Source organism: Chelonia mydas, chromosome 9, assembly GCF_015237465.2.
Source record: "Chelonia mydas isolate rCheMyd1 chromosome 9, rCheMyd1.pri.v2, whole genome shotgun sequence".
Taxonomy (NCBI): Eukaryota; Metazoa; Chordata; order Testudines; family Cheloniidae; genus Chelonia; species Chelonia mydas.
This window is the reverse complement of record NC_057855.1, coordinates 55,315,110-55,333,896: the sequence shown is the minus strand read 5'-3', so window position 1 is coordinate 55,333,896 and position 18,787 is coordinate 55,315,110. Positions and strand designations below refer to the sequence as shown.

At 51.1% G+C, this 18,787-nt stretch overlaps 1 protein-coding gene across 1 annotated transcript in view; it reads left to right on the top strand.

Annotated features, from left to right (window-relative positions):
- Positions 1-9,886: 9,886 nt before the first annotated feature.
- AGXT (alanine--glyoxylate and serine--pyruvate aminotransferase) overlaps positions 9,887-18,787 on the top strand; it is a 29,297-nt gene continuing 20,396 nt past the window's right edge. Inside the window, exons 1-4 of the mRNA XM_037908859.2 lie at positions 9,887-10,378; positions 11,621-11,813; positions 13,518-13,582; positions 18,653-18,753. Coding sequence (XP_037764787.1) covers positions 10,115-10,378; positions 11,621-11,813; positions 13,518-13,582; positions 18,653-18,753 — 623 coding nt within the window. The 5' untranslated portion in view covers positions 9,887-10,114. The remainder of the gene's footprint in view (positions 10,379-11,620; positions 11,814-13,517; positions 13,583-18,652; positions 18,754-18,787) is intronic.

Below are 18,787 nucleotides of genomic sequence, written 5' to 3'. Positions count from 1 at the left end.
GACCCAGACAAGGGGTTTACCTGTGGAACAGAAAGGAAGGGGTGGGGTTTGGACATGTTTTGGAGGGAGAGTGGCAGGGGTTACAGAGGGTCTGAACAGTGATGATTTCTCTTGGGCTGAACAGAGGGTGCCTGGTTAAGGACAGGAAGGTAGGACTGAGGGTCACCAGCACAAAACTTTCCTAGCTGAACCATGTGATTGGTGCTTAAGTTTCGTGGGGTGGAGAGGGCCAAGGACAATGACAGAGGGAGGAGGGGAGGTACCGCCAAGGGAGGTACCACAGGATCTGCAGATAAGCAGTAGGAGAAGCAGGAAAGTGCAGGCTCTGCAGCCTCAGAAATGGAGTGTTTCCAGGAAGATGAAGTTCTCCATGGTGCCAAGGCAGTGTTGCCTAATGGCTAGAACACTGGCTTGGGATTCAGAAGATCTGAATTCTAGTCCCAGTCAGCCTCTGGGTGTTTTTTTTCATGTGGATATTGTCACCTTTTCATCACAACACTGAACCCCTGAGCGGGAGGTTGAAAAATTCAGGTTTTCCTTGAAGACTTTTTCCATGCACGTTTTTAGTCAAAAACCTAATTTTCCACCAAATGCAGAGTTCTGCTGGAAAAATTTCCACCATGCCTTCTGAGTACACAAAGCCCCTTGCACAACTGTCCCATCAGAGTGTGACCACTGCATGGTCTCTGTGCTGCTGCATGTCATCAGCAGCTTACACAAGATTTTCCCAAACATAGCCTAGTGCAATGCAGTCTGCTCAGCCTTCACCCTCCTTTTAAAAACATCAGGAGCAGAGTAAACTGACTTTGGTGCTGTCATAAGAGGGAAGCAAACACTGATAAAACATCAGCCAGTCTCTCAGCGAGTTATCTTAACCTTATGACTGGGGGGTGGAGGGCGGTGGTGTGTGCGTCTGCATGAGAGCGAGATCTATGCTTGTTACACGTGTGTGTATGTATCAATTGAATTAGGCAATAATTTTTCTTGCCTCGATCACTCCCTCTTGCCGAAAAGCCGAGGAGAGGAGGGGAACAGCAGGGGGACTTCATGAAACTTCCCTGGCAGAATCCGCCCCTGCCCTGCTCACTCTCTTCAGGGGTTTTCTGGCTGGCCTGGGGAGGGGTGTCAGCCATGGAAACCTATTAGCTCCCAAAGCTCAGCTCACTGCTCTCTCTGGAACCCCTTTAAGGACAGCCAGGGGCTTTGGATCAGCACCTAGATAGTGGCGCCCTAGCTGAGAGGGGGCCCAGTTGCTCAATTAATTTAACCTGAGGCTGCAGTAAATTAAGTGTTGCCCAGGGGATCAGTTAAAAACAAGACACTCGAGCATACAAAGGCAAAGAGAGCAAACCCAACAACACGCGCTCCCCACATGCTCAGCCCACCCCCGTAGGGGCACCTAGGGGAACTCCCCCAGAAGAATTCAGAACCAAGGGACATGCAGATCTCGAGGAACAGCCTCAAACCCCCACACATGCTCTGTGAAGGAGAGGGATGGACACAGTAAGACATGCCAACCTTGCCTGCTCATTCCTGCGCACACCTGAAGGCAGAAAAGAACACCAGGCAGGCATCACTGCTGCTCACACTGCCCACACCAGGTAGGATAGGCTGGGGCAAGAGGGTTGATCGCCCTGTATTGGTTTTGTAAATGAAATACCTTGTTCTGCTTTGGATTCACTGGATATAGGGAGCAGTGCAAGGCTCCCCATCCAGCGAGGCGGAGATTGGTTCTAAGGAAGGTTCTTGGGCTCCCAAGAAAGAGCAGATATAGGACTCTCTTGCAGACGTAGGACGGCATAAAACCCGCTGCTCACAAACAGGGAAGAATTGGTAGGGGAAGTAAAAGTGGGTGATCAGGAGATGGTTGAGTTCAGGATCCTGATAAAAGGAAGAACGGAGAGCAGCAGAATACAGACCCTGGACTTCAGAAAAGCAGACTGACTCCCTCAGGGAACTGAAGGGCAGGATCCCCTGGGAGGCTAATATGAGGGGGAAAGGAGTCCAGGAGAGCTGGCTGTATTTTAAAGAAGCCTTATTGAGGGCATAGGAACAAACCATCCTGATGTGCAGAAGGAATAGCAAATATGGCAGGCGACCAGCTTGGGTTAACAGTGAAATCTTCGGTGAGCTTAAACTCAAAAAGGAAGCTTACAAGAAGTGGAAGCTTGGACTGATGACTAGGGAGGAGTATAAAAATATTGCTTGAGTATGCAGAGGTGTAAACAGGAAGGCCAAGGCACAAATGGAGTTGCAGCTAGCAAGCAATGTGAAGGGTAACAAGAAGGGTTTCTACAGGTATGTTAGCAACAAGAAGGTGGTCAGGGAAAGTGTGGGACCCTTACTGAATGGGGGAGGCAACATAGTGACAGATGATGTGGAAAAAGCTGAAGTACTCAATGCTTTTTTTTCCTCAATCTTCACAGACAAGGTCAGCCCTCAGACTGCTGCACTGGGCAGCACAGTGTGTGGAGGAGGTGAGTGAAAGAACAGGTTCAGGACTATTTAAAAAAGCTGGACATGGACAAGTCCATGGGTCCGGATCTAATGCATCCGAGGGTTCTGTGGGAGTTGGCTGATGTGATTCTATTATTAATATTCTATGACTATGATTGCAGAGCCATTGGCCATTATCTTTGAAAAGTCATGGCAATTGCCATGCCGGATGATTGGAAAAAGGCAAATATATTGCTCATCTTTAAAAAAGGGAAGAAGGAGAATCTGGGAAACTATAGACTGGTCAGCCTCACCTCAGTCTCTGGAAAAATCATGGAGCAGGTCCTCAAGGAAACCATTTTGAAGGACTTGGAGGAGAGGAAGGTGATCAGGAACAGTCAACATAGATTCACCAAGGGCAAGTCATGCCTAACCAACCTGATTGCCTTCTATGAGGAGATAACTGGCTCTGTGGATATGGGGAAAGCGGTGGACGTGATATACCTTGACTTTAGCAAAGTTTTTTCATACAGTCTCCCACAGTATTCTTGCCAGCAAGTTAAAAAAAGTATGAATTGGATGAATGGACTATAAGGTGGATAGAAAGCTGGCTAGATCATAGGGCTCAATGGGTAGTGATCAACGGCTCGATATCTAGTTGGCAGCTGGTGTCAAGCGGAGTGCACCAAGGGTCGGGCCTGGGGCCGGTTTTGTTCAACATCTTCGTTAATGATCTGGATGATGGGATGGATTGCACCCTCTGCAAGTTTGCGGATGACACTAAGCTGAAGGGAGAGGTAGTACACTGGAGGGTAGGGATAGGGTCCAGAGTGACCTAGGCAAATTGGAGAATTGGGCCAAAAGAAATCTGAGGTTCAACAAGGACAAGTACAGAATCCTGCACTTAAGACAGAAGAATCCCATGCACCGCTACTGGCTGGGGACCGACTGGCTAAGGGGCAGTTCTGCAGAAAAGGACCTGGGGATTAAAGTGGACGAGAAGCTGGATATGAGGCAACAGTGTGCCCTTTTTGCCAAGAAGGCTAATGGCATATTGGGCTGCATTAGTAGGAGCGTTGCCAGCAGATCAAGGGAAGTGATTATTCCCCTCTATTCGCCACTGGTGAGGCCACATCTGGAATATTGCATCAAGTTTTGGGCCCCTCACTACAGAAAGGATGTGGACAAATTGGAGAGTCCAGCAGAGGGCAACAACAATTATTAGGGGGCTGCGGCTCATGACTTATGAGGAGAGGCTGAGGGAACTGGGGTTATTTAGTCTGCAGAAGAGAAGAGTGAGGGGGGATTTGATAGCAGCCTTCAATTACCTGAAGGGGGCTTCCAAAGAGGATGGAGCTAGGCTGTTCTCAGTGGTGGCAGATAACAGAACAAGGAGCAATGGTGGCAAGTTGCAGTGAGGAAGGTCTAGGTTTGATATTAGGAAAACTACTTCACTAGGAGGGTGGTGAAGCACTGGAATGGGTTACCTAGGGAGGTGGTGGAATCTCCATCTTCAGAAGTTTTTAAGGCCCTGGCTTGACAAAGCCCTGGCTGGGATGATTTAGTTGGGGTTGATCCTGCTTTGAGCAGGGGGCCAGACTAGATGACCTCCTGAGGTCTCTTCCAACCCTAATCTTCTATGATTCTATGACTTTGGAGACATTGGACTCGTTGGCTCTCTAGAGGACTCTGTGAAACTGAAGAAGGCTTCCCTTCTTACGCACTCTCTCCTTGTGGTGCAGTGGCCCCAGATGGGCTTGAAATCAGAACCCTGAGGGCCAATGAGTATTATTGCATGGTTTCACCACCAACATGGGCCCAAACTCACAAAGGATCTCAAGAGATTTGGCCAACCCAGAACCCAAGATGGAAAATAAGCCTCCTGATCCTGGGAGGTGGGTTTTTAAGGTCCTTGAAACTGGTTCAAATCTGGGTTCCCTGACCTGGGTTCCCTGAATTCTTGCATGTGGATTCAAGAGCTCAGCTATGCTCCATCTCTACTGGAGATGCAGACACATTACATGGTCTTATAAGTAGATGCAACTGTATCTTCTGCATTCATAAATCAGACCACTGGTTTGTGCTGACTGAGGCTCCAGAGAGTGTAGTGGGACATAGTCTCAGTGTTGCCCAGATAAGAACTGTAGTGTCCCTTATGAGAGAGAACAGACAGGTCTCCAGTACAATAAACACAGAGAGGCTGTATCAGTTAAGATGCTGCTGGACATGCACATCCTCTGTAGCTCTCAGACAGGAGACACTGCTGTGTGACAGCTGCAGTCTTGGCTGATGCATCTGGTATTGACCTGGAGACCTCCAGAGCTGAAAGTATGAACCTTTATAGCCTGGCCAAGGCTCTTTGGCTTGAGGCTACAACAGCCTGACAGCCTTTCTGGATGGGGACACATAACACACACTGACCAGCATGTTACATGTTTCTTCCAGACAGAGGAAGCTCATCCCAAGCATCCTACACCCACTGCAGTTTGACTCCCAAACCAGCCCCTACCTCTTTGATGGATGCCAGCTTGGCCAACACACTCGGCATTGAACCAGGGGGCTCCCGAGCTAACTGCATGAGCTGCTAGAAAGCAACCTTTTATAGTGTGATCAAGTGGATAGCACATGGAACTGGCACGGTGGAAACCTGAGTTCTAGTCCTGGCTCTACCACTGGCCTGCTGCTGACCTTGGGTAAGTCACTGCACTGCTCTGCCTCAGTTTCCCCATCTGTAAATTGAGGATAGTGATCCTGATCCCTCCTTGGTAGAGTGCACTGAGATCTACTCAGGAAAATCCTTGTATAAGAGCTAGATATTATTATTATTATTATTATTATTATAGCCAAGAGCTGCACCAGATCCATCTCTTCAGTGGTTCAGCTCTAGCTGCTGTGTCACATGCATTGACCAGTGGGTTAACACAGTGCAACCTCACCGCACAGCTCTGCCTAAACACTCAATTGCTTAAGCAATCCTCGATGGGAGGCTTGGCTCCACTACCATGCTGATTGGGTAAGTTATCCTACACAAACACCCATGCAGTTATCCAGTCAGCTTTCACGTCAAGGGAGTGCTCTTTCAACTGCACTGTTGTCTCACAAGAAAAATAAAACCACACACAGCCCAGCTAAGTCAATAAAGAACAAAAGCAGCTGGGGGTCTGACAGCCTGGCTGTGGTGCTGCTCTAGGTGACACGCCAGCCTTCCTCAGCTGGGGTGAAACAGAGTCCTCTGCAAGTCAGTTACACACTCCATATATTCCATGCTGGCCAGGAAGGTGCAGAAGGACCAGGCAAAGGGGGAACTAATTAACACAGTGGGGTAAACACTTGTCCCATAGCCTCACTCTTACAACTACATGTTGGGCATGGCTGCCGGTATGACTCTTTGTGATCGTGGTAAATTCTACCCCTCCACACACCATCATCTGGGCATACAATACCTTTCCTCAGAGCCAGTCAAATCGGGGTCTTGAGGAAAACAAACAAAGAAGACTGGTTCCTACTCTTAGCTACCCCAGGATAACTCAGGAGGCATTCCCGTGCAGGTAATAGCATAGGGTATGGCCTGGGGAAAGGGGTGGGGCCAGGGCATCGTTGTATCACATTGATCCCTGGCTGCTTAACTGGCAGTGTAATTGAGAGCAGCTCCCAGATGCTCTAAATCAGCAGTTCTCCTCTGCGACTCGGGGCTCTGTGAGCCATTTCACAGGGTCCACAAGCCCCAGCACCCCAGTGTCCCGTGGATCTAAAGCCCCAAGTCCCCCTACTCTGCGGGGCTAAAGCTGGGAGCCCAGAACCCCAAGTCCAGTGCCCCACATGGCAGAAGCCCCAAGCCCTGAGCTCCTCCACCAGCAACTGAAACCCAGAGCCCTGAGCTACCCTCTCACACAGTCGAGCCTAGAGCCCCAAGACCCCTGCTCTACCCCACAGGGCTAAAGCCCCAAGCTCCCTCTCCCCCCCAGCACCTGAAGCCCAGAGCCTCCCTGCAGCTGGAGCCTGGATCCCTGGCCTCTCCCCTGCTGGGCCCTGGAATTTTGGGAGTATGTTGGGGGCAGGGGTGAAAGTAAGTCCAGTGACTTACCAGTACTCCGGGGCCAGCTCTGGGCCCCTGAAGGGGCGGGGCCTAGGACGGAAGGGGCAAGGCTGAGGGGATCAGAGCCAGCCCCAGGCCACCCTGTAAGGAAGTGCCCCCCCACCAGGGTAGCAGCGGCTGCCCGGGGCTCCCCTCTTCTACTGCCCTGGCCCTTTAAATAGCCGCCGGAGCCCTGGGGAAGTGGCAGGGCTCCAGCGACTATTTAAAGGACCAGGGCGGCAGAGGCAGCTGGAGCCCCAACCCTTTAAATAGCCCCCGGAGCCCCCGCTACCCCAGGGCTCCGGGGGCTATTTAAAGGGCCCGCGGCTCCCCTGCCTCTGCCACCCTGGTCCTTTAAATAGCCGCCGGAGCTCTAGAGTAGTGGCTGCGGGGCTCTAGCGGCTATTTAAAAGGCCAGGGCGGTAGAAGCAGGGGAGCCCCAGGCCCTTTAAATAGCTGCCAGCGCCTTGCAGCCGCTACCCCAGGGCTCCAGCAGCGGGGGCTCTGGAGGCAATTTAGAGGGCCTGGGGCTCCAGCCACTGCTGGGAGCCCCAGCCCCTTTAAATTGCCCCTTGGGGAATCCGGGCTGCCTCAGCACGGTGCACCGGCTCTTACCAGTACGCCGTACCGGGGTGTACCGGCTTACTTTCATCTCTGATTGGGGGGCCCCAGAAAGAAAGAGGCTGAGAATCCCTGCTCCAAATTATGTCAAGGCCCCAGTCAAGCACACAGGTGGAGGAGGTCAAAGGCCAGGTTTGTATTCTACATCCTAAACTGTACCGTGAGCTCCTTGGACATCACAGAGGCTCTGACTGGGCCCATACTCCTAAAGCATGAAGCAACTGGGCGAAATGCTGCTCACAGTTAAATTGGTGTAAATCCTGTACTATACTTGGTTATGTCAGCATAAGCCCTGAGCAGCTCTAAGTCAATGGAGTTACTTTAGATTTGTACCGGGGGACAGAGCAGAATTTGGCACCTGATGGATTATAAAAAGGGAAAGAGCTTTAGGCCAGCAAAGCTAAGAGCTTCAAACCTTGTCATGAATGTTGCTCCTTTCTTCAGCCCCTTCCTGCACAGCCACTTCTCATCACTGCCTGCATTACCACTGCAACATCCCTGTCTCTTACTATTACCAAGCTGGGGGCTCCTGTCCCCTGTGGGGGATTATTAGCCATTCTAATACCACCAGCATGGAGTTCTTGCCATGAAGAAAGCAGAAGCCAACAACACTGGTTGCCATTTCTGATCCATGATGGAAGAAAACAGCCTGGCTTTTAAGCGTTTAGAGGAGCCCCCTGGCCTGAGAGAGTGACACCACTCCGGGCTGTCCTCTTGTCAGAGGAGGTTGGACTTGGGTGGGTGACCTCCTGGAAAAGCCACAAAGCAGCAGGAAAAGTTGCTTCCCCAAATGCGGCTCTACCTGTGGACCTACTGAATCAGTGCCACACCATACTGCTCGAGGCTGGCTTTCTTGTGAGACACACAGCTGAGGTCCTGACCCCTTGGGTGATTAAAGATCCTAAGGGATGCATTTTTGTAAGAGTGAACATGTGCATTAGCCATGCAGCCCTAGCCAAGTTCCAGGTGGGCTAGTTGCAGTCTGCCTTTCTAAATCCCCCCTGAAGGTTCAATACATCTTTCTTCTTCACTGCTGCTGTGTACTGTTAAACAGCTGCTATGTTTCAGCCCAGAGACAGCTGCATGTCAGTGGATAGTGACAGAAGTCCTATATACTCATTGACTCAGCTTGTAAAGTGCTTCCTGATGAAGGGAAATGTACCTAGCCTCTACACATGTTTTGGTTTCTCTCTCTCTTTTTTTTTTAAATCCAGGGTCATAGAATCATAATCATAGAATATCAGAGTTGGAAGGGACCTTAGGAGGTCATCTAGTCCAACCCCCTGCTCAAAGTAGGACCAATCCCCAATTTTTGCCCCAGATCCCTAAATGGTCCCCTCAAGGATTGAACTCACAACCCTGGGTTTAGCAGGCTAATGCTCAAACCACTGAGCTATCCCTCCCTCCGCGAAAGTACTTGTATAGAAACTGCAGAGATTAATCGACAGTAAATGAGGACTGGGACTTGAGTGAGCAAAATGTGGCAGCATCCAGGAAAATCACAGAAACACAAAGGCACAGCACGGGGGAGGAGACTCGTCCGAGAGAGGGAGGCAGCAAACCACAGGAAGCAGCTATTGCTTGTGCACTGGTTCGTGGAATTTCACTACCAGTAAGTTGAGATCCGAAGATCTGAGAAGCGCACTGATATGGCCAGCTATTAACCCCAGTTAATCCTGCTTCTCCACCTGCTAGTCTTGGCCAACTAGTAACAGTGCTAATTCAAGGGCCTAATCCTGCACTACTGAAATCAATAGTAAGCATCCCATTGATTTCTTAGGCACGTGATGGGGCCTAGTGTCCTGATCCCAAATCAATGGAATGATTCCTGCTAACTTTCCCAGGCTTTGGTTCCGGGCCCAAGTAAGGCTGAGAGGAGGAGGGGAGGAAGGGAAGGAAAGCAGACGAAATGGGGGAAGAGGGAGGGAGAACGTGAGAAGGAAAAGAGAGAGAGAGAAACACCTCATGAGAGTTCAGAGCTCTTTGTATTCCACACTCCTCCTCTTCGACAAGCTGTGCTTTGGAGTTCAGGCCACAAACCCACTGCAGCATCTAGCGCTTTCCAGGCAATGTCTGTGACATCCCTGACCACAGGATAGGGATTGGATGTCACAAACGCATTCTTGAATGGAAGTGCCAGGGAAGCAGCCTGGGACTGTTCACGCACCAATATCTGAGTAACCCACAGTGATGAAAAGTGATTTCTTGAATGGGAGTGGGACTCAGGAGAGCTGGGATCCATTCCCAGCTCTGCCACTGCCCTGCTGGGTGACCTGGGGCAAGACCCCTCACTTTTCTGTGCCTGTTTTCCTTCTCACCCTCTGTACATCTTGGCTATTGAGACTGGAAGCTCTTCGGGGCAGGGCTTCTCTGAGTTCTCAGTAGCATGGCTGCGGCCTCTTGGAGCTACCAGAAACCATGGCATGGTAAAAAGGACATAGGACAGGGAGTGAGGACCGGGGCACCCTCACCAAGGCCACAACAGGGCAGTCTGGCAGAGCACAGCAGTGTCTTGTTATCTCACTGAGCTATGGGGAAAACCGCTCTGACTGAGCAGCTTAGACAAACGTGGGGATTTTCTCCCACACCAGGAAATTATGTGGCTAAAGCAAGAAGCAGCAACATTGTTAGTGCCACATGAACAGCGGCGGTCAGTGCCAGCTCCTACCAGGTGCAGAGTTCATAGGCCAGGAGGGGTAATGGGGGTGTGTTTTCAAGAGGAGCTCTCTGCGGGAACATCGAGGAGGAGCCAGGGAGCTGCCGGGCCATTGGGAAGTGGGCTGTGTTGCTTTAGACTTAGGCTTTTATTGCCAGGACTGTGAAGGTCAGTGTGACAGAGCAGAGGGTTTGACAGCGTTTGAGTCACCACTCCCAGCAGAGGCTCTGTCAGAGAGGAACAGGAGCTCGACGGCTAGTGGCAGCAGGCCCAGGGGCTGGTTGCTGTCAGGGTGAAGGTTCATTCTGTTATCTCAGGCCCCAAAGATGCATCGAGCAGTGATGGGCAGTGCCTCCCGAGTGCTCCAGGCTACGGTTCGGGCTCCTCTCCTTCTGCCTGGGCTCCCAGCTCCACGTTATCGCGCAATGTCTTCACAACAGCTGCTGGTGCCACCCCCTGCAGTACTGTGGCAGCCCCTGGCCATTCCAGACAGGCTGCTCCTGGGGCCTGGGCCCTCAAACGTCCCTCCTCGGATCTTGGCTGCAGGAGGTCGGCAGCTAATTGGACACCTCCACAAGGAAATGTTCCAGGTGAGGACTACGACTCAACTTCTCCAGAACGTGGTCACTCATTCGAAGTGTTTCCTATGATCTGCAGCCTCCCCCTCTCCTCAGGCACCAGTGCAATGTTTTAGATAGCAAATGAAACCCACTTTCCCTTGCTCCTGACCTTCTTTTCCCCTCTTCTGGGTTCCATTCCCACAAGACATCACTTTCTGAGTCTCCTAGAGCACAGAAGAGGTGCTTTAGCAATACTAATTATAAGTCACTGTTGGGCTGTCATTTCTCCTGGCTTCTTTCAGCTTTTGGTGTCAGTGTGTTTCTTGAAATCTCTCCTCTGTGCATGTGCCTCTGCCTTCACGGCCACGGGGATGACTCATGTGCTTCAGGCTCTTGCAGACTCAGAGCCACAGCTCTGATTCCTCCCCATTCACCACTCCGAGGCTGCTCTAAAGCCTGTGACCTTTCAGTCAGTGGAAAGATTCCCACTGATTTGAATGGGCTTTGGATCAAGCTGAAAAGCAGTTTGGGGAATTGCCTAGAGGACCACCATCCACTGCCTGTCGGATTCCCAATTCTCCCAGCATTTGGAGAACTCGGGTAGAAACAAAATCCTTTCCCTAACTTCCTTCAGTGCTTCCATGGCAAAGCTCTCCATGAGCGGTGCCAGCAGGGTCTGGCATTCGTTGTGTCTAGCTGTTTGGTGTTGGTCTCTAGCTCTTTAGTTTCCTTTCAGAACTGAGTAGAGTGTCTGTCTAGTTCAGCAGTGCCCCATGGGCACCACAAGAGAGGCCTCCCACAAAGATAGGGGTAGGGATCGGTTTTATTTTTGGTAAAACTCATTTCTGTAAGAAATAGCTAAAAGTTGTAAATATAGTGAGTTTGTGCCTTAAAGTCAAATACTCTGCAGTAAGTGACAGCACTACTGGGTCACATCATGAACTCAGGTTTCAGAGTAGCAGCTGTGTTCGTCTGTATCCGCAAAAAGAAAAGGAGTACTTGTGGCTCCTTAGAGACTAACAAATTTATTTGAGCATAAGCTTTCGTGAGCTACAGCTCACTTCATCGGATGCATTCAGTGGATGCATTCAATGCATCCGATGAAGTGAGCTGTAGCTCACGAAAGCTTATGCTCAAATAAATTTGTTAGTCTCTAAGGTGCCACAAGTATTCCTTTTCTTTTTACTATTAGTGGGTGTTGATTTCAATGCAGTTACACTGCCAAACTGCAGGTGGCTGCTTTAACCCTGGCATCTTGTCCGTTCTCCTCAGATCATGGATGAAATCAAGTTGGGAATCCAGTACGCCTTCCAGACACAGAACCCACTGACTCTGGCCATCAGTGGCCCAGGCCACTGTGCCATGGAGGCTGCGCTTCTGAATGCGGTGGAGGCTGGAGAGGTGGTGCTGATAGCAGTGAATGGAATCTGGGGCGAGCGCGCAACAGACATCTCCAAGAGACTGGGTATGGGACTTGACCTCCTTCCTGTTTGCTGTCTGAGGGCCCAAGCTACAAACAGCTCCACGATGGCTCAGACCAGGGACTAAGTTAGATTCTTGCTCACTGCCAGTGGATCTCAGTAAAATGTGCACTGTGGCTAGGTCAGAACCATTATACAGAGACATGCTGCATCTTGACACTTAGGGCCAAATTGCTTTGTCCAACTCTGGAGTGATTACACTGACCTAGTGTAATTGACAGCTCACTTGGACTCTTGCTGCTCAGATACAGTATGGCCCTGCTCATTCTGCCCTGGCTGGGCACTTGGCAGGCCTGAGAGAATTTGGAAGAAATAGCCCTCTCTCCCTTTTCCACTGACTGTCTTCTGGGAGCTCATAGAAATCAGGGAAGTTTTGGCAAAGGCAGATTTTGTTAGCAAGGGGCTTGCTGCAGAATAGAGAGAAAGTTTTCAGGTGCTGAAGGAGAGAAGAAGTTGGGCAGGACTGAACAGTATGTAAAATCCCCAAAGACATTTATTTCCCACTTGATTTAAATGAGAGTTAGGTGCCTAAATACCTTTGAGGATCTGCCGTAAGTCCTTGTCTACACTGGGGTTCTATGCATTGGTGTAATTACACTGGGGTAGCTGGACCAGTGTAAACCCCTAGTGCAAAAGCCTGGTGTAGACACACTGCACTAGTGTAAGTCATGAATTATACCAGGGGAGTTGCAAGCCTGGGTAAATTAAACCAGTGCAAGTGATGTATTACACTAATACAAGCATTACTAAGGGTTTGCTTTGGGCACATCCATCACTGTATCCTGCTGCAAAAACCCCAGTGTAGAGCTGGCCTCACTGAGTAGAAGTAGGTCCAGGGGCCCTGCCATCAATACAGACCTTTGGGGGTAATAAAGGGGAACTGAATCCACCCAGGGAGCCTTAAAAGGAACAGACATCTCACGGAACCATCACCTTTGCCTTCCTCAGAAATGCATGGAGTCCCTGTATGTGATACCCCAGTGGAAGCTATGACAGCTGCAGTTCCCAGTCTTTCAGTGAGAATCTGACTGGGCTACGTTACACTGACACAGTCTTTGTGCTCCATGGTGCCTCCTGGCCTTTACATCTCTGACCCACACAGGGAAATTTCTATTTCCCTTCCTTTCTAGTGAGCCAGTGGTTGGGATGGGGAACAGGGGGGCTGCTACCCAGGGGCACAGCGTGTACAAGTTTAATCAGTGATATTGGGAGGGCTTTCAGCATTTTCCCAGTTTTCAAGTGGACAAATTCCCATGAGGCCAGGCTGGACTTTGACAGGTGTCTCTGCTTCCCAGTTAATACATGACTTATTACACACCCAGAACAACAACTCGAAGTTGGTCATGGTCCATCCGCTGATGAGTGGAGGCTTGGCACCATGGCGACTCCACCCCCACCCCCTTTGGGGTGCTTTGTGGCATCAGACGTGCTAATTCTCCCCTGGTCATTGCACCAACCCTGGGATGTTGGTTGCACTGTGCCAAGGTGCCTGTGGGGAATGGCTCTGTGCATCCTGTTCCACACTTGCATATCACAGCACAGCCAGCACAATCTGTCCCTCATTGTTTAATGTTGGGGGTTCGAGGCTACTGGTGCTATTCAGGGCTGTTGTTAGAGATGGAACTGCACAGCAGGGTTTGCTAGGGCACTTCTGCCAGGGCACTGACTCTCTATCCTGCCCCTTTCAGGAGCTGATGTCCACCAGCTGGTGAAGCCCCCTGGAGAATACTTTGCACTAAAGGAGATTGAGGAGGTGAGTGCTACACGTATCGGAGCAAAGACGTTGGGACTAGACTGCAGTGCGCTGGCGTTGGCTAGAATAGCCTGGGTGACTGCGGCCTCCTGGGACATAAGGAGAGGCAGGAATCCTCATGTTGCTGCAATGGCAGGCAGAGAAAGCAAGAATGGGCTTGCCCAGAGGAGAAACTATTCTCAACAGTCCCCTAATGCATCCTCTGAGCTTACAAGTAGCTGCCCTGCCCAGGAGAACCCTGCAGCTCACCAAGTGGAGGGTGGGCAGCTACTCACACTATCAGAGCACGTCTGCAGAGCCTCAGCTCCCTGCCCAGTTCTGCCTGCAGCCCTGAGAAATATTGGGAAGAGGAGCATTCCCCATCCTACCAGACAGTAGGGGCACTGTGTGTCTCCGGTGGTTCCTGCCAAAAACGCAGCCCTCATGTGGCAACTCTGTCCTTCACTGCTAGCAGGAAAGCAAAGGGCTGAGCCCCAGCTTGGTGCAATGGAAGCGATGCTGGTTTACACAAGCTGATGTCCTGGCCCTACATTTCTTATGTTGCCATCCACACACCCTTTGCTTTGTTTGTATAAGTGTTTGGGACTGAGTGTTGTCTCCTTGGCTCTTCAGAGGAAAGACATGAGGGAGTACAGGAAGAAAGCATGGAGAAGTAAGAGAGAGAACCATGCACTGTTTCCACTGGACACGCACGCATTTAACTGCTAGAATATATGGTCCCTCTCGGCTCCCTAGGGTCTGTTAAGTGTAATGCGAGCATTTTCAGGCAGGGCTCCCTCACGCCGAGATTGCTGTGTAGGTTCCTAGCAGAGCTGAGTGCCTGATACACACACAGTGTCCAGTAGAGGGAGAGTGTTCATCACTAACAAGCCCACCTGGCTTCGTAACAACATTATTCATTTGTGTTGCGTTAGCACCTTAGAGTTGCCATGGACCAGGATCCCACTGTGCTAGGAGAGGTACAAACACAGCACAAAGAGAGCCTTCCCCAAAGAGCTGACAGTCCAAGTGTAAGATAGGAGACAACAGATGGCTACAGACGGACAGGGGAGCACAAGGAAACAATGAGACAACAGGCAGGGTCTCGGCTCGCCAGCCATCCTCAGGGTTCATAGAATCATAGTATCATAGAATATCAGGGTTGGAAGGGACCTCAGGAGGTCATCTTGTCCAACCCCCTGCTCAAAGCAGGACCAATCCCCAACTAAATCATCCCAGCCAGGGCTTTGTCAAGCCTGACCTTAAAAACTTCTAAGGAAGCAGATTCCACCACCTCCCTAGGTAACCCATTCCAGTGCTTCACCACCCTTTTAGTGAAAAAGTTTTTCCCAATATCCAATCTAAACCTTCCCCACTGCAACTTGAGACCATTACTCTTCGTTCTGTCATCTGGTACCACTGAGAACAGTCTAGATCCATCCTCTTTGGAACCCCCTTTCAGGTAGTTGAAAGCAGCTATCAATTCCCCCCTCATTCTTCTCTTCCGCAGACTAAACTATCCCAGTTCCCTCAGCCTCTCCTCATAAGTCATGTGTTCCAGTCCCCTAATCATTTTTGTTGCCCTCCGCTGGATGTTTTCCAATGTTTCCACATCCTTCTTGTAGTGTGGGGCCCAAAACTGGACACAGTACTCGAGATGAGGCCTCACCAATGTTGAATAGAGGGGAATGATCACGTCCCTCGATCTGCTGGCAACGCCCCTACTTATACATCCCAAAATGCCATTGGCCTTCTTGGCAACAAGGGCACACTGTTGACTCATATCCAGCTTCTCGTCCACTGTAACTCCTAGGTCCTTTTCTGCAGAACTGCTGCCTAGCCATTCGGTCCCTAGTCTATAGCGGTGCATGGGATTCTTCCGTCCTAAGTGTAGGACTCTGCACTTGTCCTTGTTGAACCTCATCGGATTTCTTTTGGCCCAGTCTTCTAATTTGTCTAGGGCCCTCTGTATCCTACCCCTACCCTCCAGTGTATCTACCTCTCCTCCCAGTTTAGTGTCATCTGCAAACTTGCTGAGGGTGCAATCCATACCATCCTCCAGATCATTAAGGAAGATATTGAACAAAACCAGCCCAAGGACCGACCCTTGGGGCACTCCACTTAATACCGGCTGCCAGCTAGACATGGAGCCATTGATCACGACCCCTTGAGCCCGATGATCTAGCCAACTTTCTATCCACCTTATCGTCCATTCATCCAGCCCATACTTCTTTAACTTGCTGGCAAGAATACTGTGGGAGACTGTCAAAAGCTTTGCTAAAGTCAAGGAACACCACGTCCACTGCTTTCCCCTCATCCACAGAGCCAGTTATCTCATCATAGTAGGCAATTAGGTTAGTCAGGCATGACTTGCCCTTGGTGAATCCATGCTGACTGTTCCTGATCACTTTCCTCTCCTCTAAGTGCTTCAGAATTGATTCCTTGAGGATCTGCTCCATGATTTTTCCAGGGATTGAGGTGAGGCTGACTGGCCTGTAGTTCCCCAGATCCTCCTCTTTCCCTTTTTTAAAGATGGGCACTACATTAGCCTTTTTCCAGTCGTCCGGGACCTCCCCCGATCGCCATGAGTTTTCAAAGGTAATGGCCAATGGCTCTGCAATCACATCCCCCAACTCCTTTAGCACTCTTGGATGCAGCGCATCCAGCCCCATTGACTTGTGCTTGTCCAGGTTTTCTAAATAGTCCCGAACCACTTCTTCCTTCACAGAGGGCTGGTCACCTCCTCCCCATGCTGTGCTGCCCAGTGCAGCAGTCTGGGAGCTGACCTTGTTTGTGAAGACAGAGGCAAAAAAAGCATTGAGTACATTAGCTTTTTCCACATCCTCTGTCACTAGGTTGCCTCCATCATTCAGCAAGGGGTCCACACTTTCCTTGACTTTCTTCTTGTTGCTAACATACCTGAAGAAACCCTTCTTGTTACTCTTCACATCTCTTGCTAGCTGCAACTCCAGATGTGATTTGGCCTTCCTGATTTCACTCCTGCATGCTTGAGCAATATTTTTATACTCTTCCCTGGTCATTTATCCAAGCTTCCATTTCTTGTAAGCTTCTTTTTTGTGTTTAAGATCAGCAAGGATTTCACTGTTAAGCCAAGCTGGTCACCTGCCATCTTTACTATTCTTTCTACACATTGGGATGGTTTGTCCCTGTAACCTCAATAAGGATTCTTTAAAATACAGCCAGCTCTCCTGGACTCCTTTCCTCCTCATGTTATTCTCCCAGGGGATCCTGCCCATCAGGATCAGCTTTTGGCAGGCCTCACAGCAAAGGAGAGTTTTAAGGTGGATTATGAGGTGTCTTTCTAGAGGTTTGTAGGGAGCAGCCCCAAGAGTCAGGGGCAGGTTGGAGGAAGCATGAAGGAGCTTGTTTGAGGTAATAAGTGGGAGATGATGATGGCGCATGTCTACAATAAATAGGAGCATCTTGTGGCACTGCTCTCATTGCACAGACACTCCTGTCTTCCAGCAGGTGTGCCACCTCTGCAGCCCACCAGTACCTACACCTGACAGCAGCCACAGGAGAGCTCCCAGTGCACCACTGCCCATGCAGGCATCTGACAGTGCCTTTGCCAGCCAATGCCATCTCAGCATTGGGTGTGGTGTTGCAGAAATTCTGCCTCACTTTCCCCCCAACAGTCATTGGCCCTGTGCTGGGTGGCTGCTCCTATGACTCCAGCCTGGTCATTTATAGTCTCTCCCTTCTGGGGCAATAAAGAGTCTGACTGACCAGGAGTCCAATGAAGGGTCAGTAATTTCAGGCCCCTGGAGGAGCACTCTAACCCCTTTGCTCCAAGAAGTTGCTGGAACCCCAGCATGCCCACCCACTCCTCCAAGCTCCAGCCCAGTGACCATGCATTAAACAGTGGGGACTGACTCCTCACAAACCGTCAATGTTTACCTGAGCTGCTACCTACCTCAGCTCTCCTGGAGGCCTTTGCCAGACTCACACTCTTTACTTCTGCCTCTCTATAAGTCCGGTTTCCTGCCAGTCTGCAGCTGAAGGCAACTCCTTCTCTATAGTCCCTCTGCAGCCCCCCTCTCCTTGGCCCTGCTTGCCTTCTTATCCCGCAGCTGTTGCTGCAGCTGAGAAGATGGCTAGCCTACCTGTTAACCCCTTAGTGACAGTGGTAGAAAGGGATCTCTATACCTCATGACGGCAGGTTACTCTCATGATGTGAGGACTGAGGGGGCTGCACATTATCCCCTGCCTCGCAGAGTGCAAACACAAGGGACAATTTTGCCCATGAAATGCCCCTGTTCTCTGTGTATGGTAGGGTTTCTGCCAGAGCAGGGGAGGGCAAACTGCGGCCTGCGGGATTGCCAGTCCCATGGCGCAGTGGGGCTAAGGCAGGCTCCCTGCCTGCCCTGGCCCCGCACTGCTCCCAGAAGCGGCCAGCATCAAGTCTCTGCAGCCCCTTGGGGACGGGGAAGAGCAGAGGGCTCCGTGCGCTGCCCTCGCCTGTAGGCACCCCCCCCATAGCTCCAATTGGCCGGGAGTGGTACACACAGACCAGGGCACCGTGCTGCAGAGCCGCCTGCCCCACCCCACCCCCAGGAGCCACTGCCAGATATGCTGGCCACATCCAGGAGTGGCGCAGGGCCAGGGCAGTTAGGGAGCCTGCCTGCCTTAGCCCCGCTGCACGCTGCTGCCACCCCAGAGCCGCTCAAGGTAAGTGGCGCTGGGCTGGAGCCCACACCCTGAACCCCTCCTGCACCCCGCACCCTAACCTCCTGCCCTTAGCCCCCTGCTGCATCCGCACCCCAACCCCCTGCCCTGAGCCCCCTAAACCCCTGCCTTGAGCCCCCTGCTGAATGCCTCCTGCACCCCAACCCCTTGCCCTGAGTCCCTTCCTGCACTCTGCACTCCCTCCTACACCCCGCACTCCCTCCCGCACCCCAACCCCTTGCCCAGCCCTACATTCATGGCCCTGCATACAATTTCCCCACCCAGATGTGGCCCTTGGGCCAAAAAGTTTACCCACCCCTGTGCCAGAGCCTCCTCAGCTTGGTTGGTGTATTTAATTCTCTCTCTCTCTCTCTCTCTCTCTCTCCCCCCCCCCCTCCCATGTAGGCTCTGGCACAGCACAAGCCCTCACTGTTTTTCATCACACATGGAGAATCATCCAGCGGGGTGCTTCAGCCCCTGGATGGCCTTGGAGAGCTCTGCCACAGGTCAGTGGGATCCTCCACACGGTGCCCTGTGGCT